This window comes from Solanum dulcamara, chromosome 2 (assembly GCF_947179165.1).
Source record: "Solanum dulcamara chromosome 2, daSolDulc1.2, whole genome shotgun sequence".
NCBI lineage: Eukaryota > Viridiplantae > Streptophyta > Magnoliopsida > Solanales > Solanaceae > Solanum > Solanum dulcamara.
Window position 1 is genome coordinate 4,374,705 of NC_077238.1, and position 25,806 is coordinate 4,400,510.

Here is a 25,806-nt window from a genome sequence, read left to right on the forward strand (position 1 = left end):
CATTTATGAAGGCACACTAAAAATGAATCTAATGAGTTGCATGTCTTTTCCTGGAATAAAGTGTAAGGCTTTATTACTTTTTCTCTATATTTATATATATACTAAATCTAACCAATTTGCATGTTTCAGGACCTCTTCGAACAAGACAAAATGGTTATTTGTCTTCAAAGGAGATGGATATATCCAGAATACTAGGAGATTGAACAGCTTGATAATAGGATAGGTGCACATTTTGAATGTTCTTATTAGGCATAATACATAAATTGTCCCTTAAATTTGACTTTAAATTTTAACTTGGATCTCCAATTTTCATAGTGCACAAGTAGGCACTTTAACTATCACACTCTTTAATAAAAAAACATGCAAATCCACCCTGACATAACACGTGATCAGAATGCATTTAAGGCGGCGTGTCAGGTGTTATTTTTGAGGCCCACAATGATTAAAAAAATGACAAATTTACCCTTGGTATGCAAATAATTCAAGTCGTTGGTTTCTTGGTGTGAAGATGGTCGGGTATGATTTCATTTTATATAACTATTTTTTGTTTAAATTCTAATATTCAAGATTTAATTTTTATGGTTATTTTGTTCTTCGTATGCAGGTTGGATGTAAGTTTTTTAGGTGGTGTGAAATTGATTATACTGAATATGCTAGAATTGTGATTTCGGGATTACAAAAGAGGATAAAAAAGCATGATGAAGAAAAGGAAAAGATCAGGAGGAAATATCGAATTTTGCTGATCATTGTTATACTATGTTAGATCTATGGAGAGTTCTTTATCTAGTAACTGTTATGTATGTTGATTTTCGGGATCCTTTTGCCCATAATGTAGTTTTTCTTTTGGTGTTGGTGGCTGCTTATGTTTATTGTAATCAAGCAAATTACTTTAATTTGAAAACAATATCTTTAGCTTTAATTTGGAACATATGTTTCATCACTTTACAAGTTCATCACTTCAATATACGCACTAGCACCACAATTTGCACACAGAAAAAGCCCATACACACATGCTAAACTAGCTTTAGCAAGCGTCAACTTAACATACATAAACTAGCTTCCACAATGACATCTAAACACTTGTTTAAAGGCTAACATACATCAAAATAATCCAAAATACATCATAATGATCAGTGATTGAAGTATGACTTTACAAAATATGCAAAAATATGATCAACATTGTTTTTCACCATGAAGCCACATCACTAACTGTTGAACTCTTAAGGAACCCGCTTGGATTTGATTTGCAATTTATTTCGCTGTGACATTAGTTGAAAGTGGTTTCCAGTCATAGCATTTTTTTCTTTCCATTTCAAACCAGATGGCTTGAATCCATGGTCAACATTTGTTTGTGGTGCATCCTTTAATGCTGCTTGAGACCCACTTGAGATAACTCTTTCACTTGGTCTTCCAGGCTGCATTATTGCTTTATATTATTAATCACTACAGATAAATAAAGATATAAAAGAATCAGGCATGTAAAAGTATATACATACATTAACAACTTGTCTTCCAGATTGTGTACCTGTGTAAATATCAAATCCCGTATTTCTTGTTCTTTTTCTTCCAACTAAAGAAGTTGTAGCCTTTAGAGTTGAAGCACTATTTGGTTGTTGCCTCTTATTTTCTATAACTCTTGAGGTTTCTGGACATAAAGAATGGGAATGTTGAGTGCTTGGCTGATTCATTGATGGTTGTGAAGACTGTTGAATGGACTGTGAAGGCTGTTGAATGGCTTGTTGATCAAGGAAGAAAATTAGAAATCTAAAATAATCATAAAATGAGATAGAAATGTCATAATTCTTACCACTGATTTACAACTTCTTTTGTTATGCCCAACTTGATGGCATTTGGAACATGACATTTTCACTCCATTCTTTGATGATTTTCCCCACTTCTTTTTTCTTGGTTCATCTTTGTCTTTTCTTCTACATCTGATTGGCCTTCCAGGCATTGGCTTCACTTCAAGAGGCTCAATTGGTGGGTCATTGGTTTCAAGCCACATTACCATATTAGACATAGGTTGTAAGAAGTACTTATAAGCATGTAAGAATATCTTTTTTTGTACCAATGCTCCACATAATCTTCTGGTTCTTGCCCAATGTGATATAAAGAACAAACTACATGTTGGAAAGGAATACCTCAAAAATGCCACAACCTGCAGCTACATGTCAGTACCATCTCAAAAATTTCTATGCCAAGACTCTAACCATTCTTTTTAGGCATATAGGATCGAACTCGGTGACTTTTAATTGTATTTATGAGTTAGAATCAATTCTTAAGTATTTTAATAGTATTAGATGTGTTTTAGGGTCATAAGGTATCTCTAACACCAAGCCGATTCCAAAAATATTTTATTGACTAAGTTTTCGAATGAGTTCGTATAAGGGTCAACTTTAAATGACCATATCTCCTAGAATATAACTAATTGGTTGGCCCATAACCTATCAAATTAAAGTTCTTTTAGTCTTCTTTCCAACGCCACCAAGATTGTATTTTTCCGAGTTCGGAGTCAAAAGTTATGCTTGATTGACCAGAGAGGTCCGCGACAAGTCCGCGTACAGCGAACTTTGACAATTTTTCCAGATTTCATTATTTTGTCGACCAGAAAGGTGTGCGCACGGCTGCGTCGCAGACCTGTCGCGGACTTGTCCATTTTTCCAGATTTTGTAGGGGCATTTTGGGAAAATTACCTAATATCCATATATACGAACTTGGATGCATTTTGGGTCATTTATTTTCAATCTTTCACCTCCAAAGAACCCTAATCTTCATCCTCCTCTCTGTCAAATCACCCCCTCCAATTTTTCTATCAAATTCAAAGGATTCAAGGCTCCTCATTGAAGACCAAAAATTAAGTTTTCTTAAAATTTCACTCTATTTCATCAATGGGTTCTTCTACCCTTGGAGCCCAAATATTTTCTCAACTTGATGTTTCAAATTCCAAATGGTGAATTCTTGTGGAATTTTACATGATGATTCAAAATGCATATATTATGGTATATTTGAAGCTTTTTGTTTTTAAATCGATATATTGACTCTCATTCATGAAATGAATTTTTTTTAGTGATCCTATATGAAGGCTTGAAAGGTAGTTTTAAAGTGTATATGGTGAGTTGTTTTAAGATGTTTGGTTCGATGCATTTATATCACTCTCATTCATACAAGTATTCTTTAAATGTATTTGAAGGTCTATGAATTAAACCTACCTATTCTTCCTATGTATTCATGAAGTTGAATTGAAAATTTATGAGCAATTGTGTATGTTTAAGGGAGTCTTGTGAAATGATTGAATGATGACGAAAGGGCTTTTAGCCAAAGAAAGAATTCAAATGTAAAAGGACAATTCTCACATATTTGCATCAAATGAAATGTTTTAATGAGCTATTCCACCGATGATGATTTGATGTCGAAAGTTATACAATGCTTATGTTATTATGATATTTTAATGTTATTCCGTGGGATTGGCCTAGCACCGAATGTAGCATGTAGATGAGACTCGATCTAAGGGGTCCTTAAGTAAAGTCTCATGTTGCATTAACTATGCGCCAGTCGGTTCAATCCAATCATATACCATCAACTCTAATTCAATCAGATATCATCTAATCCAATCCAATCACATATTATCTAATCCAATCCATCACATATCATCTAATTCAATTCAATCATATGAAATCTGATCCAATCCAATCACATATCATCCAATCAAATCCAATCATATACAATCAACTAATCTCAAGTCAAAGGACTCAACTCAATAGATATGCAAATTAAAATTTAGCAATGTTTTACAATTCAAGTCAATCATCTACAATCATAATCAAACCAATCATATCATGCACAATCCACTCAATTTGAGAGTTTCTCTAACCGACAATAATTCCACCACCTATAAGTAGTTGATGCACAATGAGCCACGTCGTTGCCACGTCTGTCCATACTTTGCCAGGGCATGAACGAATCAACCAATCATGGATCCATCAATCAATCAAGTCCTATCATTTCAGGACAATAAAATGGGAAACATATGACTTTAACGGTTCAATCCCTTCCTACGTTGGTGGCGTAGTTAATGGAATTCGAGTATGGACTATACTCTTATCTAATTAGGTGCTCAATACTCCTCTCAAGACTCAATATGCACATATCTATCAAGTGAGTAAAATACTCAAAATACTCATTTAGTCTCTGTGACACCCTGGAAAATTTTTCGCAAAGAATCAAACACTTCTTCACGTGTGGGTAGACTCGGGCCAGAAGACTTGTAATTCTACATGTGAGTTAGGATTAATTCCTAAGTATTTGAAGTGTGTTAGATGTGTTTAGGGGTCATAAGGGATCTCTAACACCAAGTCGAGTCCAAAGAACTCCAATCGATTAAGTTTTCAGACGAGTTAGTTTAAGGGTCAACTTCAAACAACCATATCTCCTAGTATATAAAGAAATGGATGGAACACGACCTACCAAATTAAAGGTCTTTGAGTCTTCTTTCCAACGCCACCAAGATTGTAATTTTTGGAGTTTGGAGTCAAAAGTTATGGCCATTTTACTACAGACTAGTACTGTAGGAATTTCAAGTCTGGGCGAAATTTGGGCTTGGCGCTCCAGTGGCGCCCCACACCACTATAGCGCCAGAAAATAGCCTCAGTAGTTTGGGGCTTGGCGCAATGCGCCATTATTAGATGTGCAGGGTTTTAAGCCTATTTTGGCTTGGCGATGCAGTGGCGCGATGCGCCACTATAGCGCCAGTAAGATTTTTGCCCATTTTTCAGATTTTTGAAGAGGGACAAATTGGACTTTTTCCCTAATTATATATATCCTATCCTTGAACGTTTTGGGACCATTTTTCAGCCCCCTCTCTCTCTCTAAAAGCCCTAGGAGCTTCTCTCTCTCTCTTCTTCTTCTTCTCCAAATCCTTCTCCAACAAAGGGTGCCTTCAAGAGTTCCAAGAACTTCAAGATATGAGTTCTCCATTGAAGACCTAATATCAAGTTCCTTCAAAGTCTTCAAACAAGGTATGTAAGGCTAACTTAAAATGTGGATTTAGTTCTTCCATATGCCCATATATGTGTAGATAGAAGTTGTGAAGGAGTTGAACCTTCTAAGAAGGTTTTCTTGAAAGTTTTCCTAAACTAGAGAATGTTTTAAGTACTATTAGTTGATTGATGTTTTTAACGACTTCAGTTACTAAATAGTATTTTCCATATTATTAACTACAAATGTATCTTTGTAAATAGATTTATAGGTATTGACGATATTCTCGAGTTGAAGTTTTGTTGAGAGTATGGGTTCATGTTTTATTCACATGTACCCAAGATGAGATTTCTTTGGTCATAATGTGTCTTGAGTTGGGGTGGATAGTTGTGTGTATATATATGTATTAATTGGAATGAAAAGAATGAATTGGTTAGTTAAGAATGTCCCTTTGCTTCTATAAAATGAACATAGGACAAAAATAAGGATTTTTGGAGTAGATGTTTGATGATTGATGTGATGATGATACTTGACAATGATGTGATGATAATGTTTGATGATGATGTAAATGATAATATATGATGATGATGTGATGATGATGTTTTGGTGACGATGTGAGTGATGATGTGAATGATGCTTATTTAATATATGTAGAATGGTTGACGAAGAGGTATATTGATGAGGATGTTATGTGATGAAGTGGATTGGAGTCTAATGTGATTTTGTGGTAGGTGATGTGCATAATTTGAGTTGATTGGAGTCTTAGGAATATTTTGAAAATAAATGATCTTTTGAGGAGGAGCCTTAAATAAATTATTTATGAACCTTTTTGCATAAACTATTTATACACTACTTTGAGTCTAAAGAACTATTAGTTTCATCTTTGATTTAGAAAAGAGTTTAAGTATGAGTTGAGTATGAGGAGCCTTTAAATGAGTTGAGTATTTTTACATTAAAGTATCTATTTTGAGTTTGAGTTGAGGAGTTGAAATTATATTTTAATGTACATAATATTTTCTGCATTCATTGAGTTGAGATTGTATAAATTTTTAAAGAGAAGAGTTTGATGATTTGAGATGAGTCGATTTGAAAGAAGGTCCAATGAGACTAGTCATTATGAGTTAATTGAGTTGAAATGAGAACAGAGTTGATGAGGTGGCAATGTTCCACATGAAACTAGCCGTGAGGGCTTGTTTGAGATGATTGGAGGAGTTTTATGAGCATGGAGTCATGGGAGGAGTATCGAGCACCGAATTGGGCAAGAGTATAGTCCATACTCGAACCCAATACCTGTGTTGCCAAACGTAGGGGGGATTGAACCATTAAGTCGGATGCTTTCCCGAGAGATTTGATTTTTCCTGACATTATAGGACTTGGTTGGATTGGATCCATGAGTGTTCGTCGTTCATGCCCTGGCAAGGTATGAACGGGCGTGGCAACGACGTCGTTTCGTTGTACCTTCACTGGCTCATAAGTGTTGGTTGTCGGTTAAGAGAAACTCCCATTTAGGTCTTGATAGTGCTCTAAGTCAGTTGAGTTGAGTGAGTTGCTATATGCTTATGAGTTAGTCCTGTCTAAACGATTTCTTGTTAGACTTAGGACACTTGAGTGAGTTGTTATATATATTTATTGAGTTGAGTCTTTTGAGTTGAATTGTAAAATAATTTAATTTGCATATTTATTGAGTTGAGTCCTTTGAGCTGATGGTTGAGTTGAATGTCTAGTAGATTGTATACAGTCGGATTGGAGTAGATGGATTGTGATTGGATTGAATAGAATGGTGTGTGACTAGACTGGATTTGATTATTGAGTTGATTGCTGAGTTGAATGTATATAATCGGATTGTACATGATTGAAAGGGATTGACTTGTAAATGATTTGATTGTACTGTATTGTGTATGATTGGATTGGACCGTATGGTATATGATTGATCTTTGTCAAAAAATGTATTTATTACTTTAGACTTATGACGCCTTGTTGAGTCTCTCTTATCTTTTTTTCAATTTGAGATATTTGGACCGCTGTTATTCTTCCTTGAGGTATGTTTCATTCTGCCATTTTACATACCAGTACATTCCACGTACTGACGCCATTTGGCCTGCATCGTTTCATGATGCAGAGACAGGTTTAAGAGATCGTCAATAGGAGCATCATTGGGGATCTATTCGTACTCAGCGTGTGGGTGAGTCCTCCCCTACATTCGGAGGACACTGTCTGTGTATTCCTGCATTGAGTTAGCCCTTTTCATTTTGATTTGAGGTAGCTATGAACATGTCATTGGCACCAATTAGATAGTAGTGATAGAGGCTTCATAGACTAGATAGTGATGAGTCGATTGAGTTATTCTTGTCAAACTATTTATAATGACAAATATTAGAGTTGAATTTGTTGGCCCATGGCCTTTATTCTTTGAGTTAGACTGAGGTTTAAGTTGCCCACTGAATATTCTCTTTATTCTTTTGTCTTCCGCTGATCGAATGAATGAACGGATGTGTGATCAGGCTATGTGGTTCGCTTGGGAGTCAGAAATGGTTTCTGAGTGCCGGTTACGTCTAGGGTACCCTCCCGGGGCGTGACAGTCTCTTAGGACTTAGTTTCAACTCAACTCATTTAGTCTCATTGGACTCTTTTTAAAACTCAATCAATCTGGTCTCATTGGACCTTCTTTCACAATCAACTCATCTCAATCATCAAACTCTTCTTTTTGAATTAGATACCATCTCAACTCAATGAATGCAGAAAATATTAGATGCATTTAAAACATAATTTCAACTCCTCAACTCAAACTCAAAATAGACATTTTAATGTAAAAATACTCAACTCGTTTATACTCAAAATATTCATGTTCAAAAATGATAATTTAGAGACTTCTCAAACTCAACTCATACTTAAACTCTTTTTAAATCAAAGATGAAATAATCATTCTTTAAACTCAAAATAGTGTATAAATAGTTTATGCAAAAATGTTCACAAATTATTTATTTAAAACTCCTTCTCAAATAATAATTTATACTCATATGACTCCAATCAAATCAAATTATGCAAATCATCTATCATGTAGTCACATTAGACTCCAATCCATTTCACCTCAAATATCGTCATCGACATACCTCTTCATCAATCATTCTACATATGGTAAATAATCATCATTCACATCATCATTCACATCATTATCAAACATCTTGCTCCAAAATTCTTATTTAATTATATATTCCATTTATAAAAACAATCTAGCTCTACCAATGTTTTGTTTCTTTTTTATGCCATTCACTTTCATAACTATCTCAATTCATTCTTTTCAATCCAATCAATACATATACACACAAAAACCATCAATCTCATCCTCGAGACAATTATGACAAAAAGAAATCTCATCTTGGATTCATGTGAATGAATACACAAATCCATACTCCCAACAAAACTCAACTCAAGAACACCATCATTACATATTTATTTATATACAAAATTCATTGTTGTCAATATGTAACTACGGTTTGTGAAATAAATATAAAAGATAATTATTCAAGAATTTAAGTCATGAAAATCATCAATCAATTACTAGTATATAAAAATATTCTAGAGTTTATGAAAATTTCAAGAAAACCTTCATAGAAGGTTCAAGTCTTTCACCATCTTCATCCAACACATCTATGGGGCATATGGAAGAACTCAATCTATATTTTAGGTTAGCCTTACATACCTGAAAATGAAGAACATCTCACCGAAAATCAAAGGCATGACTTGAAGATCTTGAATCCTTGAGCTTTTGAGAGGATTTTATTGGAGATGATTTGGAAGAGAAGAGGGGATGAAGTTTAGGGTTCTTTGGAGGTGAGAAGACTGAAAAAAATGATCCCAAAACGTGACCAAGTTGTGTATATATGTTTAGGAAAAATGTTCAAATTGCCCTTCATCAAAAATCTAGAAAAATGGGCTAAAACACTGTTGGTGCTTTAGTGGCACGTCGCGCCAAGGGCCAAACTACTGAGGCTAGTTTCTGGCGCTATAGTGGCGCCGGGCGCCACTGAAGCGCCAGGCCTGAAATTCCTGCAGTGATAGTCTGTCGTAAAATAGTCATAACTTTTGACTCCGAACTCCAAAAAATGCAATCTTGGTGGAGTTGGAAAGAAGACTCAAAGGCCTTTAATTTGGTAGGTCATTGTATACCCAATTCATCTTATTCTAGGAGATATGGTCGTTTTAAGTTGACCCTTATACTAACTCATCCGAAAACTTAATCGATTGGAGTTCTTTGGACTCGGCTTGGTGTTAGAGATCCCTCATTAGCCTAAACCACATCTAATACTCTTCAAATACTTAAAAATTGATTCTAACTCATATATAAAATTACAAGTCCTTCGGTTCGAGTGTACACACACGTGAAGAAATATTCGAGTCTTTGCGAAAAATAATTCTGGGGTGTTACATTCATATAGGCTATAGCCATTCAAGTTAGTCCGGGATTGATTACCAATATTAATTGTTGTAATTTAACTTGTGTGGTGGTTGAATCCAAGCAGCCTGAACCAAGAATATTTAGGATTGGCCAACTTTTTTCCTTTTATTTATGCCCATGAATTCTTGGTTTTCGATCAAAATTTTTCTAATTACATTCCAAATTTTCTTTGCTTACTGTTATATTTTGAGTTTTTGTGAGTTGTGCACGATTTGGTATTTCTTTGTTGCAGTGTGTTTTGGTAATAGGAGTTCGACAGATATTTACCTTAGTATGATTGATCAAGATTTTTTTCATGTTGTCTGAAGCAAAATTCTTACACCAAAAGCATAGATAAGAAATCATGAAAGCCCCAAACTCATCGGAAAGAAATACTATTACCCCAACAAGTTGAGGTAGTAAAATTTAATTAGTTTGTTTTCTTCTTGAGCGAGTAAACGAAACTGACAGGGTACTTTGGTGGTGATTCGTTCGAAGATTTGACCATTCTTGAAGATAAGACTGTACTTGCAGTGTTGCTAGAGGTGCAATTTTAGGTGGTGATGCTGCTGATTTTGGGAGTGGAGAATTAGTTGTCAATGAAGAGGAATAAAGGGAAGGGGTATTAATTTCAGAGCTCCTTAAGCACAAGGAAGAGGAAGTGATTGAGGAGAAATATGGGAGATGTAGGTGATGAAGAGGTATCGATTTAACCGGAGCTAGGGGGCACGGGAGGTATATCAACAACCTGATTTTCTTTTATCAAAATTAAAAGACAAGCTATTTCGCCATATTTTTATTTCTTCCTTGATCGCACGAAACGCGAGTAATGTACTATAAAAGCAAATACAAATACAATCGATTACAATTTATTTAGCTAATGCATCAATATTTAAGCTTAGTTTATATATAAGTAGGGCTCATACATGATATATAACAAGCATGGCCTATAATAGATAAGCTTCTAGCTAATTAATCAGTAAAAGGACTTCATGGACATCCATTTGGCATGATTAAATCTATCATGCTCCCATTTGATGAAATTATTTGCTTCAGCGTCAACATCTTCTTCCTCTTCCTCATACACTAATTTTCCATAGCTATTCTCTTCTCGATCAACGTATCCGTTGCTATTCCATCGATACTCTTGCCTTTCCTTGCTGACATCGATTTCTTTTTCGTGCCTAAAAGCCTCGAATCCATCCGATGTGTAACGAATGCTTGGATATGGAGGAACATCAATTAGTTTATGTATCTTCATTTCCTCCTTATTCTTTGAAGAATTCTCTTTCTCAATGTGGTGGTTTTTTTGTTTGTAAATAGTTGTGTATGGTTGATAATCATGATATTGATTCGAGGCTCTGTGAGTCATTTTTTCTTTTTAGCAAAAGAAAGTTATTTGTTTGTGAATGATGATATGATATTGTCCATTTTTGTCTATAGGATATTTATAGTATAATTCTTGTAGAAAAGATGAGGGAGAATCTAAATACGATTTGTTCTTCAACTGGATGATTGGTCCTAATTTTTGGTCCAAAATGCTCTTTGGGCTCCACTCCTTTATTCCCCTTGCTTTAAGCGTTTGGTACATGTTGACTCTAATGTCATATGTCCGCTCTAGATAAGGATTAGTTAACTTATATATAATGACAATATCATCATAGCTTAACTTATTATAATTGATAATTTATTTTATTTTTCAGGTTATTAATCTCAATTTTATTGATGAATTGTTATCTATAGTTACTAAATTCCATCATTTTAATTTGTTTATTGTAGTAGGTGTTTGGACATGAGATTTTATTTCATGATTTAAAATCATGAGATTAAATCTCAAATTCTCCAATAAACTTGATTTCGAAATTTCATATCATAATTTAAAATTTTTCAAATACACACACACACATATATATATATATATTTATATAAATTTATATATATTTATTACTCTCACCAACCAAATTTATTATTACTTCAAACCAATGCTACTATGTGTGAGGATTATTTAAAGAGTAGTACACTAAAATTCATCTTTAATTTTACTTTTTTATTACACTAAAGTTCGATCAATAAAGTTATATATTTTTTTAGAATAACTTTGTGATTGTGTATTATATTTTTGTTATGAACTTTTACTTTTTTGGTAAGAATGTATAAAGAATTAGCGCAATTTTGATAGTTTTCACAACTTATGTTGTTTTTATGTTTATAAGCAAAAAATATAATTTAAAAAATTCAAATTGCATATCCAAATAAAACTTCACTTCATCTCATATATTTCCATATCATTATTTCATATCATATGATCAAATGTCCAGCCTTTAGCTTTATTTGAGATGAAGTTTAAGAAAAAATAAAGAAGAATTTTACATTTTATAATTTTATATTATTTAAGATGTGTGTATAATTGTCACACCCCGATATCAATAGGGTGTGATGGGCACCCGACCCCGTGCTCGGAGCCGAGCGAACCGGCTAACTCATAGTACATACTCAATCTCTTTAAAATTTGCATCAAAAAGAATTGAAAAACATAGCTACGCTTTCTGAATCTTGCTATCCAAAATCTACCATCTCATAAAGTGATGCCATACTACATAATAACATATCGGCTGGTGACGCCGCTTACAAAGCTGACACTCTATACCCACGACTCTGTCTGCAAAGTCTCTAACTTCGAATGAAACATCATAGCACATATACTCTGACTCGGCAGCACTCCAGGAACAAGTGGAGTTGCTAACCCTACTGCAACATCTTCTATGGTAACTTCTACTTGTCTTGGTGTACCTGCGTGGCATGAAACGCAGCCCCCAAAGAAAAGGGGGTCAATACGAGTAATGTACCGAGTATGTAAGGCATGAAAATCAGCATAATAAAGAACATAAGGTATGAACAACCATATCGTAGAATCATAGACATATAGTGAGTTAAGAGAGTAACCTGTACATATGAGTGCCCTTTTAGGCCAGATGCCATGCATGCTTGTCTTATCATAAAAAAACATTTCTTGTTCATATTCATAGAAAATAGAAGTCATATCACCGAACAACGTCGGCGTGCCCACATATGTCCCGCGTCCGGGCATCCCGCGTCCAGGATGAAAATTACTCCAACTGATCAGGTGGGAATGCGTCTATAGCGCCACATATACACCTCCCCATATCCCACATATACATATACATATACATATAGACAGCATGCAGGAGAGCTCAACGAAAGTCATGTATCTATCGGAGTGACGGAAGGTCGGTAACCTCCGATTATATTATGAATTAATCACGGTCGCTTTGTCTCACCTTGAAGGAACAATTATTATAGGATGAGACTATCAACGAAAGATAATATTAAGAGAACGTAGAATAAGGTCACAATCTCATAAGACGCCAAATCGTATACATATCCACATAGGACCAATTTTCAAGACTCGTAGAAAAATCGGAATGAGCTATGATTCAAAATCAAGATAAGAGTCATGTCAAGTACCTTTCGAAAATTTCCATGGATTATATCCAAATAAACTTTTGGAATCATATACACATATCTAAGCACGAGAAAATATCCTTTGGAAACTCAAGAAAATTGGCCATACTAGTGGCTCTACGAATAAGACTTCCTTGAAATTGTATAAAATGCCATATACTTGTTTCATAAAAATCATGCCAAAAAGAAAGAGTAGCTCTATATATTTATGTCAAAACATGCCAAGAAAAAGAAGGGTAAACCTTTATTTTGGGAAACTATAGACATTTTGGAAAACATTGACGGGTTATAGAAAGAAACAAATAGTCATTCCATGGGACCATTGACACCTAACTTTTGGAAACAAAGAAAATATGGAAGCACTTATGAAACCATGACATCGGAATCATGCCTTAAAAGGAAAGGGTAAGCCTTACATACTTATGTCAAAGACATGCCAAAAGAAAAGAAAGGATAGACTTTACATACCTTGTCCGCTTCCTTAGTCACCACACCTAACTCTTGGCCTTTCCAAAATCTATAACAAGATTAATGAATGCCAACATTAGCTATAGGTATCCAATAACCTCATTCTAAACTAGCATTTTGTCTACCGAAATTTCGACAGCACTTCTCCTGTAAATACACCATCCCTGAGAATCTAACTCGGCCAATTTACCAACAATCATACCAAATCAATATACTACTCTCTCCAAGACCTTCCAATTCCAATAAGAACAATAACAATCTAATCCCTTCTTTCAAATTCAATTACCACAACCCAATAGTTTACACACTAACCACATCATACTAACAATATTAGCTTCCATATATGCAAGAACATTATATTAGATTTACAAACTTCTAAAACAAGTCTCCAACTACTACAACTTTATAAGGATCCTTAAGCTTTTCTTAGCAACATAGAATCCATAACAATAACTAAAATACTAAATAGAATCAATTCACCATAACTTGCCAAACCACCCCCATATTCAGCCACAACAACTATATGCATATTTTCATGAAGTTTCCATCCATTCCTATACCTTGCAACAACCACCACATACTACATAAAATTAATCTATTCTTTCCACACAACATCACATACACGGCCAACACCCACATACCTATTTTCATATACTTCATCCATTTCTTCACTCTACAACATATACCAACCATCCATAACATATAGAGAAAATTGAAACCTTACCTTTTCCACTTAGTTCTTCAACTTGTTAGAATTGTGCCTTGCAAGAATGAATAGTCTTCTTGTTCCAAAAATCTCTCTATGTTGATCAGGGCCTTCAACTTGCTTGGAATATTAGAAGAATTAATTTTGGAACAAGATTTCAAGGGATAAAATCCCTAGCTATGCCAATTTTCCTCTCTTATTTTTTTTCCCTCTTTTCTCCAAGTTTCTTGAAAATTCTAAAAATTGAAACAAGATGACTACTAAGTCATCTTTGGGCTTTTTCTACTTCTTGAAGTTTCTAGCAACTATATATATATATAAATAGATAGTAATTGGGTAATGGGCCTTCCTAATTAATGAACTCAATTTCCAAAATTTGGGCCATTTCTTGATTTGGGCCTCAACTCTTTTATCATTATTTCTTTGTAGCCCAAACTTATGTATCTCACTTTTGTAATTCCCAAACTAATTTCCCAAAAATTCCACATAAATTTTTCCCTCGGCCTTCCTCCGTAATTTCACCTCAACGTTCTCTTTAACATTACACCGGTATTAAATAAAATAACTCATAACCTCTTTCCTTGTAAGTCAATTTTTGTTTTCCATATTTCCACCTCCAAAATTGCATAACCAACTTATGTATCAAACAAGACCAAAACGTAGCATTATCCTTCACTTGTTACAATTATCCCAAATGTCCAAATGTACAAAAATACGGATTGTAACAATAATATACTAAAATGTCTTTTGTATATTGTGATCTTAAATATGTTAAAATTAGAATAAATTAATAAGCGACAATTCTTTTCAAAACGAATTGTCTAAATTAATTATTTGCTAAATGCTAGGTGTAATTAAAGAGCTTTTTGAGGTAAATTCCTTGATCACTTCGAATTTCCGTTTTAGGTTTTTAAGAACCAAGTGATAGAATTTTCACGTGAAAAACATTGAGAAATAGTGAAGATTCGTTAACGAATAATTATATAAAAAAGGCAATGCTTAGATTCCATTGAAGACCATTACAAACAAAGTAGATAAAAGCCGCCAAACGGGTCCGACGAAATGGTTCTTGACCCAAAAGTGCTGCAAGATTGTAGCCCACAAAATATAAGCGATACAACGGATGATTTAAAAGAATGACATTGAGGTGACGACTTTGAGCTTTTGACTTTACTTTTCCTATGGGCAAAATTCAAGAGTAACAAGTTTGGAATTTCCAAAGTTCAACATCATGTATTTTCAAAATTATTTTTTGTAATTTTATGAGTCGAAACAAGGTGTATTTAAATTTAAATGTCTACCATTTTGCGTTTTAGTGGAGTGTATTGTGTATATGATCCCTTTATTTTAATTAGAGATTTTAGATTTGAGCTATGAATATAAAAAAAATCTTGAAAGGGAGCATTCCCTATTAATGGATCCCACCCGATGTGAGTCTAAAGTAATCGCGCCTTAATACGGATACCACACACCATTTAGGAAATAAGAAGTATTAATATAAATAACTGATCATCTGACTGTTTAAGCTAAAAATAGTTAGCAGATATATAATAAATGTATGATTAATGTATAAATTAAATATATATATATAATCATCCATAATTAATATACATATAAATTAGGATCGATGCCTTACCCCAAAATATGTCATATCAGCTCCCAACGAGCACAACTAAGTCAAACCTACAGCTACAACGAGCCACAGAGGTCTCCGACACTAGAACTAAGGTGTGATGTCCATAACAAGCCCACTACGTCTAGCTATAAGGGCAAATAACCACTTGCTAAAGCACCTAAGGCTCATACCTCGATTAAGGCCATCAATATCAATCCTAAACAAGATAATAATGCTAAGTCAACACCACAACCAAGGCCCACAACCTAATCTAAGGATTTCATGGGACTATTCTAGCATAAAGTTAATCCGGGAATAAGAAAACGAAATCGGATGAGGAGAATGCTAATCTCGGTAAATACTCACCTAAGTCATATGTAAAATATACTAAATGATATCTAGAGTTCATTCAAAAAGGGGAGACCATTTTCTACCTCGAAGCCAATCATGCGCGCTTCGAATCCATCACGATGAAGCTCCAGTCCTCCGAATCGCCGCCACGCTAACAAAATGTTAATCACCTCATCAATACGATCTTTTTGATGCTAAAATAATTGAATTCGGAGATGGGCTAATTTCGAAGCTGATGGAACCATCAGAATTTGAATTTAAGGTCTCATTGACTTGTTTATGTGCTAGGACTTGACATTTCCTTTATGGTTGCATGTATCTTGTTTGGGTACTGGTGATGGCATGCTTGCATTGTTTGAGAATATTCACTCATTTTGTGGTACGATTCCGGTATTGACATTGGAATTTTCACTGCTCCTTTTGAAAAGGCTTTCTTATGCTTTTACTACTTTTAAAATATTTTAAAGGAAGTCGTACCATTGGGATATTGGATACTAGTTTTGAGATCTACAAGGCATCGATGACGTGCTCCTTTATACTGACAGTTTTAGATGCATTGAGGATGCGCTAATTTTTATTGATTATCCGACGCGGTGTCGCCCTTTTATACGTTGGCTGCATCCGGGATGCCGTAGCCTATACTTGATTATCTTGCGCCGGCGTCGCCCTTTCTACATCGGCTTGGTTGCTTGCTCTCCAGTACCACTATGGAGATTCTATGTCTATGTAAGACCTGATTCGGACCCAGGCAGTGTATACGGACTTTCTGCGTCCCCGATGGTCTCCTCTAGCCAGTGCACCACTGAACTGGGTGAGGGAGTCGCATGGGTCCCACCTGACAGGCTGGAGGTCGGGGTAACACTTGTTGTCGTTGTTGATTGCTGAGAGCCATCGATGATGTTACTGGTTTTTACTACAAACTTGCATCTATTAGCATTGCCTATCACTAGTATATTTGCTTGTTGTTTGGTCCCCCATTTTATGGGACCAGGAGTGTGTTTGTCATTGTTTGTAACTTTTGGGGATATAGGCGTTCGATCAGTAATTGTCTGATTATGCTTACTTTTATCTTTTTTTGTACTTGTAGTTGATATCTTCGGTTGTATTAGTAGTTGGTCTATGTGGTATTTGAGTTGGATAGTGGTAGGTTCTTTCTGCTAGGCTTGGTAAGAATAGTTCCTAGGTGATTATGTGTTTAGAGTTGTCAGTTAACACTGTATTTTTATTAGTAGGCTCCTATGATTCATTCTTTGTATTAGCCGGTTGTTGGATTGCGTTTTAGGTGCATTGTTTGACTCTACTCCTTTATCTATCTCCCCAATCTCGTTGACTTATTTCCTGTCATTATTGTGATAATTTCTGGTTAGTTACTTGTGCAGTATTTACCTGATTATATGTTAATTATACTTATTTTATCTGTGGAGCATGTTCTCCAAGCATGTTGAAAAATATAGACAACTCAATAAGTGGCTCAACTACAGATTTGCAGAGCATACCACGTATCGCAAGCAGGAGTAAATATTGTTGAATAACATGGCAATCATGACTTTTCAAGCCTGAAAGTTTGAGATTTAGAAGTTTTGGTGGTAATTCCTGCTCTTTAGTTCCATCAAATGAATCTTTATCATTTCTCCATATGTGATTACGAGGAAAAAAACATCTATGGCGCATATAACACTGTTTGTTTTTCATTTTCCAACCAAATTGAAAGAGTTTCTTTATTACAACATGGGCAAGCCAATTTTTCTTTGCTACTCCATCCTGACAAATTTGCATATGCTGAAAAGTCATTAATGGTCCATAAAAAAGATGCATGTAACATAAAGTTTTGTCTGGCTGATGCATCAAAGGTCTTCACACTAGTTTCCCATAATTCCTTTAATTCTTCTATCAAAGGTTGGAGATAAACATCAATTGCGTCTCTGGGACTTTCAAGGCCTGGAATAAGCATCGATAAAATATTTTTTCTTGCTTCATGCATAACCAAGGTGGTAAGTTATAAGGAATTAATACCATAGGCCAAATGCTATGTGGAGTTTTGGAACTTCTAAAAGGTTGAAAACCATCACTAGCAAGTCCAAGTCGAACATTACGTGACTCAGTAGTAAAAGATGGGTGAAGTTCATCAAGTTTCTTCCAAGCTACTGAATCAGCAAGATGCCTCATTATTTCATCATCAACTCTCTCATCATTATGCCACCTCATCAAAGAAGATGTTTTTGAGGACATAAATAATCTTTGAAGTCTTGGCTTTAGAGGAAAATAATGTAAAATCTTGCATGGTACCTCTTTTCCACGCTTAAATTTTGTTTCCCCGTTACATTTATCTTCCTTTCATCTAGATGTTCCAAACACTTTGAAGGATTCAAAACCACTTGATCCAATCACACATCCATTCATATCAATCAATCAACGGAAAGTTTAAAATAAAGAAATAATTTAGTGGGCAACTCACATCATCAATCTAACTCAACTAATAAAGGCCATGAGCTAACAAATCGAACTCCAATCTATGTCGTTAAATAGTTTGACAAAAATAATTCAAGAAAATAAAATACTCAATTGACCCATCACTATCTAATCTATGAAGCCTCTATCACTACTATCTAATTGGTGTCAATGACATATTCATGACTACCTCAAATCAGAATAAAAAGACTAGACTCAATGCAAGAATAACATAAGTGGTGTCCTCCGAATGTAGGAGAGGACTCACCAATAAGCTGAGTGTAAATAGATCCTCAATGATGCTCCTATTGACGATCTCTTAAACTTGTCTCTGCATCATGAAATGATGCAGGTCCAAATGGACGTCAGTACATGAAATGTACGAGTATGTAATATGGCTGAATGAAACATACATCACGGTAGAATAATATCCATTTAGATATGTCAAATCAGAAAGATAAGAAAGACTCAATCAAGGTGTCATAAGTCTAAAGTAAGAATACATTTTAGACAAAGACCAATCATATACCATCCAATCCAATCCAATCATGTACAATACAGTTCAATCAAATCATTTACAGTTCGATCTCATCCAATCATATACAATCCGGTCCAATCCAATCATATATCATCCGATTCAATTCAATCATATACAAGAGTTATTGCCTTTTAAGACTTCTATATGATGAAAAGTAGTATACGTAAAGCCTATCTCTTCTTTCTTTTGGAATGTCTTAAATGTAAGTGAATTGATATATGATATGAGTTTGGAGGTAGTTCCATTCATAAGTTTCGGATATAACTCATGACTCGTATTCACTTCTGAATGCTAGAAGTCTTAAAGTAGTTGAACTACTACCCTCGAGCCTTCTATATGTTGAATACTAATTGGATACGTAAGCTCCTATTCCTAAGGGCTCTATGATGATAAGTGTCTCTGATTGTATAAGCTGTGTGGCATTATCTTGATGCACGTTTATGATGCCTGAGTCTCCACTTAATATAATCCCTAGTGACCTTTAGAGGGTACTTAAGACAATTACTACCCTGATCTTTAAGTGAAGGTTCACTTGACTATAGGAGCCCTTGCAGATATTTAGGCTAGTGGATCCACAATTAGCCAATAAAGTTAAAGTTAAAGAATGTTAAAGTCGACGGAGTCCTACCCGACAAGTAGACTTCCCGTGCCAACGTAGGGGGTTATGTTGGATTCCATGTAATAGCTCCCATGGTCTTAAATGTCGGTTAAGGTCACTTCCCCACAAACTTAATGTTTTAAGGTTTCTTATGATGATGTTTAATGTATGCACTCATTATGCACATTGCTTGTTCATGTTCCTCTTATGTTCTTCATTTCGTAGCATACTCACATACTTAGTACATTCAAAGTACTAACTCATACTTTTGCCTACATGATATCACCATGTAGGAACTGACGTCGCCCCTCGACCTCCTCCACGTGGCTAGCTCGAATTAGTTTGAAGATTGCTTGTGGTGAGTTCCCATGTTCCGGGAATAACCTCCTTTATATTCTAAGCTCATGTTTTGTAAAACATTAAAACTTTTATGAAGACATTTCTTGACACTTATTTTGAGGGTGAGCTAGAAACATGTTTTAGCCCCCGCCAAGTCTATTAGTAGAGGTATGTTGGGACAAAAATGAAAAATATTTTGAAGTTGCTAAGGATTATTGTTCCACGATATTTCCCTTAGTCCCAGTTTCCTTTTTATTTATTTACTTTCCGCTTGTTATTGTATGTCATTACCAATGAAATGCTTAACGAATGCTAAGAGGCTTGGGTGAGGCACCTCCGGGTGTCTCATTCGCCGTGTCACGTCTAAGCCCTAGGTCCGGGTCGTGACAATGTCTTGTTAACCATGTCAATTATGTGTCTACATTCTCCTTCTTGGATCTCAACTCCAATGTCATGATTCCAATTCACCTTTAGTTTCCTACCAATTTCTTTATTTTCTTCTAAAACTAGTCTTGCCATGGGTGAAATATCACTGATCCAAGTATCTGCAAACTTAATCATATCTCCATGCCTATCCATCATTTTGTGCCTAATATTTTCAAACATACTAATCACAGATTTGTGTCTAGGATCAACAATCCATGAATGAAATATTTCACACATTATTTTCCACTACATCACACTTGGATCTTTCACTAAATACAGCCCTAAACCAATATTCTTTGTTATAAACAACCAATGACTCACATATTTTCTCACCAAGTTTTCCCATATATGTCAACTCATCTTTCAATTTTACCTCAAAACTAGCTTTGGCACACCTCCAAAATGCTTTTCTCCTTTCTTCACCTCTTAATTTCTTTTGCCAGTTTGCCCAAATATGTCTTGCACACATTCTTCTTTCAGCATTAGTAAGTAAGTCAGTAACAGCTGACTCAAGACCCTAAGAAATAATTTCAGCAGTTAAGAGACACTAACTTCAAAAGCTTCAGCAGTTAAGTGTAAGAAACAAACTTCAGTCAAGTGTTAGGACACAAAACCTTCAGTGAAGTGTAAGAGACAAAACTTAGCAGTTAAGTATAACCAAAACTTTAGTTAACCAAAACTTTAGTTAAGTGTAATCAAAACTTTAGTTAAGTGTAACAATAGTTTCAGTAGTCAAGTGTAACAAAAACCTGCAACAGTTAAGAGAAAGAAACAAAAACTTCAGGAAATTATGAAGTAAGTCATCAGTCCCAAAGCTGTCCTTAAGTTGTCCCAAAGTTGTCCCTGAAGCTGTCCAGATTTAGTGTAGTTTCTAATGTCCAGACTTAGTTTAGTTTTTAATGTCCAGATTTAGTTTAGCTAAGAAAGTCCAGATTTAGTGTAGTTTTTAGGTATAACTAAGACTGAGATTTACTAAACTAAAATGAGACAGAACTAACACACAGCTGAAATGAGAAAAAACTAAAATGAGGCTGAACTAATAGAAAATCTTGAATAATTCAGTGAAAAGAGATAGAAAACTGAGATAAAATGAGATAGAATAAATATCTTTTGCATGTCAGACATGATTGTTATGCCATTTTCATCAACAAGTTGCAAATCTTGAAAGATAACTTAAGAACCATTTGTTGGTTTCCATTTTTTCCAACAGCCACCAATAATTCTCCTCTACAAGCACCCTTCATAAAAAACAGCCATCCAGCCCTATAATCTTCCTACAACCTTCTAACCAGCCATTCTTCAATGCAGAAAATCATACATAGAAATATTTAAACAGTGTTTGCCAGGAACTGTATCATTATCAGTTGTCACCCAACAAGAAGTTTCAGGATTTGAACTTTGATCATATCAGCACAGTCTAACAACTTTGAAAAGTCAAGTTTCCAATCCCCCATAAACTTGGAAATAACATTTTGTTTTGCTCTATAACATATTGATCTTTCCACTTTTAGTCCCCATTCTTTTCTTATTGTTGCTTGAAGCTTATGAACCCTAATGTCAGGATGAGATATTATTCTATCCCTCATCTTCATTTCCACATACTTTGCTGGGCACAATTTGTTCATGTTCTTTGTAAGACATCTATGAGCAGGATAGTATTTTTTTCACAAAAAAATTTCCTATATTTTTATCCAAGCTTGCAAACAGTTTCCAATTACAATTTCCAACACATCTCATCCTTACTCTATGAGGTTCATTGGGTTTAATCTTTAATTGAACTTTATATTGAATAGCATAATCAGTAACAACATTTCTAAACTGATTTTGCACTCTCAAATATCATACCCAATTCAAAGAAAGAAATGGAACAAGAAGAATCATACCTCAATTTATTGCATTTTCTTCTTGAAGGTAAATCCACACCTGGTTGTGTTAACATATCAAGTTCTTCACCACTACTTCACTTAGTTCATCTGATGAATCAATAAAATCTTCATCACTTCCCAATCTACCATTGTATTTTGCTGCCTTGTTGTTGAAAATATTCTCAAATCCCTTATCTATACCAACTTCTCCAAGCTCGACTTCTTGCTGTTTGGAAGTTCTTTTAGATATCTTTTTTCCCTTTCCAGCTTCACTTCTTTTTTCTTCTCTAAGTTTTTCTCTAAAAACTCTCAATTCTTCATCAAGTTCACTATCATCTTTATCCGGAACATCATCTAAGTCTTCCTGTTCAAAGTCAATAGAATCACTATTTTCTTCTTCCTCAGAAAGTTGTTCAACTCCACCTACCTCATTTATATTTATATCATCCTCAAGATGTGAAACCCTAGATATTTTTTCATTATTCTTTTCACCAGAAAATGGTCCCAAAGAAGTTGTCCCCCCCCCCCCCTAACAATCACATGTTTCAGGAATATCTTAAAAGATGGCCCACTCCACAAATCTTTAACAAAATTATATAGTTGACTGTCACTTTCTAACTTGACAAATCTATGGGTAATAGGATCTTCGGTATAAAAATCTTCAATTTCATCATATCCAATATCTTTTGCATAAGATTTCAGTTCGGTCAAAGAGAAATGGTCCTTGTCTATGCAAAATACACAATTTTCCAATTTTGAAATATACTGACCTTTATAAAAACGACCTCCATGGTGAAAAATAGCTATAAGATGACCCATATATGACTGAAGCTGTAAAAAAACGTGATGTTACATTCACGGTGACAAAAACCTTACACCTTCTATCAAAATTAAACTTTCAAAAGGGAAAAATCGAACATACCTGGACTAACTAGAGGAAGAACAACAAGAAAACATCCAAAAGATGAGAGCTTCGACCACAAATCTTCACAATTTTACGTCGGATTTGCCAAGAAATTAGGCTAGGGCTTTTCCGTCTGATTCGAGTGAAAGAGGAGTAATGGGTTGAGGCTTCAACCCTACCCTTTTGTTTTCTTTATTTTCTTTGTTTTTTTTAATTATAAAAATATGTGTAAAGTTTTTATTACGTGGCAGCCACTAAATGGATAAAATATCCACGTGGGAGCGTGTGTATATCATGGAATACGGCTGTTGGATTAGCGTGTTTTTTTTTATTATAAAGTGAATATTTAAAATGCCTACTTGTATACTATGAAAGTTAAAGATTCAATTTAAAATTTGAAGACAAATTTAAGAGTAAATTTATACCTACGTTTGCTTCTCAATATTAATCACAATCAAGTATAGGATAGAGCATCTTGATAATAGGACAAGTGCAGATTTTGAATGTTTTTGTTATTATTGACTACATCCGTTTGCTTCTCAATATTAAACACAGCCAAGTATAAGACTGAGCAGCATGATAATAGGACAGCTACACAATGAAAAAACGCGGAGTCATGTGTCATACAATGAAGAAAATACAGCTCAAATAAAAGTGTATATTTGACCTACTGAAAAGAATAAATTTAAAGTTGTGTGACATCTCAGAAGGTGTGAATTCTTTCATGTTTGACTGGTGTTTAATTTAATTTCATGTGTCTCTTAAAGGTTCTAAATATGAAGAAGTAAATATACAAATAAGCAAAATGAGTTCAACATCTATTATATATACATAAAAATAATTCTAACCATGAATAAATAGTGTAAACACTCAAAGTTATGGTCTAGCGGTCAATTACGTGGGTTTAACAACGTGAGGTCAGGTTCAAAGACAAAAACACTAATTTTTTCTCATTTGTGATGATTCTGATGTCATGTTCAAAAGGGTTGAGAACTTAACAGTTTTAACAATAATGATGGAAATAATGCATAATGTTTGCTACGCACCATTTGTCGTCCATGTAATTTTGGCATAATGATGTGAGACTGGAAAAAAGTACTGGCTATTTGTTTCTTCCATAAAGATGAATGCTCAACTAATTTGTTCTGATTAGAGCTCAAGTTTTGTCCTTGAGCCAATTTTTTCCCTCCATTAACATCCAAGAAATGTAGTTACTATTTATGTTACTCAGACTCTCCAAAAATATTTCCGCACCATTATTATGATCCTCCAAAAATATACTATATTTGGAGGTATTTGGAGGATCCGACACAGACCATCAACATTTTTGAAGGATCTGAGTAACATATGTTATTATCTGTTGGTGTAATATATCACAAATACAATAAATTACAATTGAAAATATAATGACAAAAAAAATTCATTCAGGTTGAGGCGCGGATATCTCGCTCTCTTTAAAGAGATTCAAGTCTACTGCGGCATAATCTACACCGATTCAGCAGTATATCTCTTGACTTGTCCCCTCCAGGATACAATAGCCCAACAAACGTTGTACAACTCAAACAACTCGGGATTAGTTGAAGAGTCCAAAGCTCCACAAAAAGAACACTTTCCTTCAACATACAATTACTCTCTTTTCATAGTGAATATAGTTGAAGACTTAGAATAATTTCTTTGTCTCAAATCTCTCTTTCACTACATTAACCTCAATATAAATACAATATAAATTTCTCGTCTTTTCTTACACTCTTTTCTCTTATTCATTTCATGTACACAAATCCATCACTATTTATGGGTGAGGAATTCTTCCTTACAATGAATAGAAAGATTATGGATAGCAAATTGGGTAAATGAATGGCCCAAAGGTTACATAAGTTATAAGAATAAAGAGATAGAATAATGGTGAAATGAAGAGTTGGTGGTTACAAAAGTTACTAACAACTAATGACCCCATTCTACCACCATTGATGAGAGTAAAGAGACACAAATATAATGTCCACCAATTGACATAACATGATACCTAATGTGACATATTATATATTTTTATTAATATTAAAATGTCACACTAACATTATTTATTTGTGTCATGACGTCTTTGTTCTAGTGGACTCCTAGAGAAAGTCCATCTTCTTCTTAATTGATTCTTGTATTGCAGGATGAATTGCAACATTAGGCTGAACCTCAAACCCCTATCCTCTTGTTATATTGATGCTTGAATGGATACAAAAAATTCGAGTGTTTGAAGTCCCACATCGTTGGGTTAAGGGGCACTTGCTCTCTTTATATGGTTTTGGACAATCCTCAAAAAAAATAAAATTGTACGATCTCGTTTCAATTTGTTTGTCTTACTTTTTTATTTAGTCCGTTTAAAAAAAATGTTTCTATTTTTTGTGTCAACTTTTTAATTTTAACTTTCCACACTACATGTCTAAGACCACTAAATTAAAGCATATTTTAGTGTTTTCTACATATCTTTAGCTTGATTAATATCACAAGATTCAAAAGATTTTTTACTTTCTTAAACTTCATATCAAGTCAAGATCATACAAACAAATTGAAACTAAGGGAGAACTATTTTTATATAGAAAAAATAAATCTTTTCGTGTAAAAAGAAAGAAATAACTTCAAATCTTAAAATCATTTTCTGAAAGAAATA

At 34.5% G+C, this 25,806-nt stretch overlaps 1 protein-coding gene across 6 annotated transcripts; it reads right to left on the reverse strand.

Moving 5' to 3' along the window:
- Positions 1 to 932: 932 nt before the first annotated feature.
- LOC129880035 (uncharacterized) lies at positions 933 to 23,354 on the reverse strand. Of its 6 annotated transcripts, XR_008765328.1 has the most exons (5): positions 23,169 to 23,346; positions 23,017 to 23,077; positions 22,265 to 22,669; positions 20,755 to 20,898; positions 933 to 1,415 (listed from the first exon to the last, which is right to left on the reverse strand). XR_008765328.1 is itself a non-coding variant. In XM_055953852.1 (4 exons), the coding sequence occupies exons 2-4, from the start codon at positions 23,035 to 23,037 to the stop codon at positions 1,221 to 1,223; spliced, it is 360 nt and encodes a 119-aa protein (XP_055809827.1). In that variant the 5' UTR covers positions 23,038 to 23,077; positions 23,169 to 23,350; the 3' UTR covers positions 933 to 1,220. The 6 variants fall into 6 exon arrangements, 2 of the variants coding, with proteins under 2 accessions (XP_055809827.1, XP_055809826.1); XR_008765325.1 differs by lacking the exon at positions 20,755 to 20,898 and having other exon boundaries at positions 23,169 to 23,342; XM_055953852.1 differs by lacking the exon at positions 22,265 to 22,669 and having other exon boundaries at positions 23,169 to 23,350.
- Between the last annotated feature and the right edge of the window lie 2,452 nt (positions 23,355 to 25,806).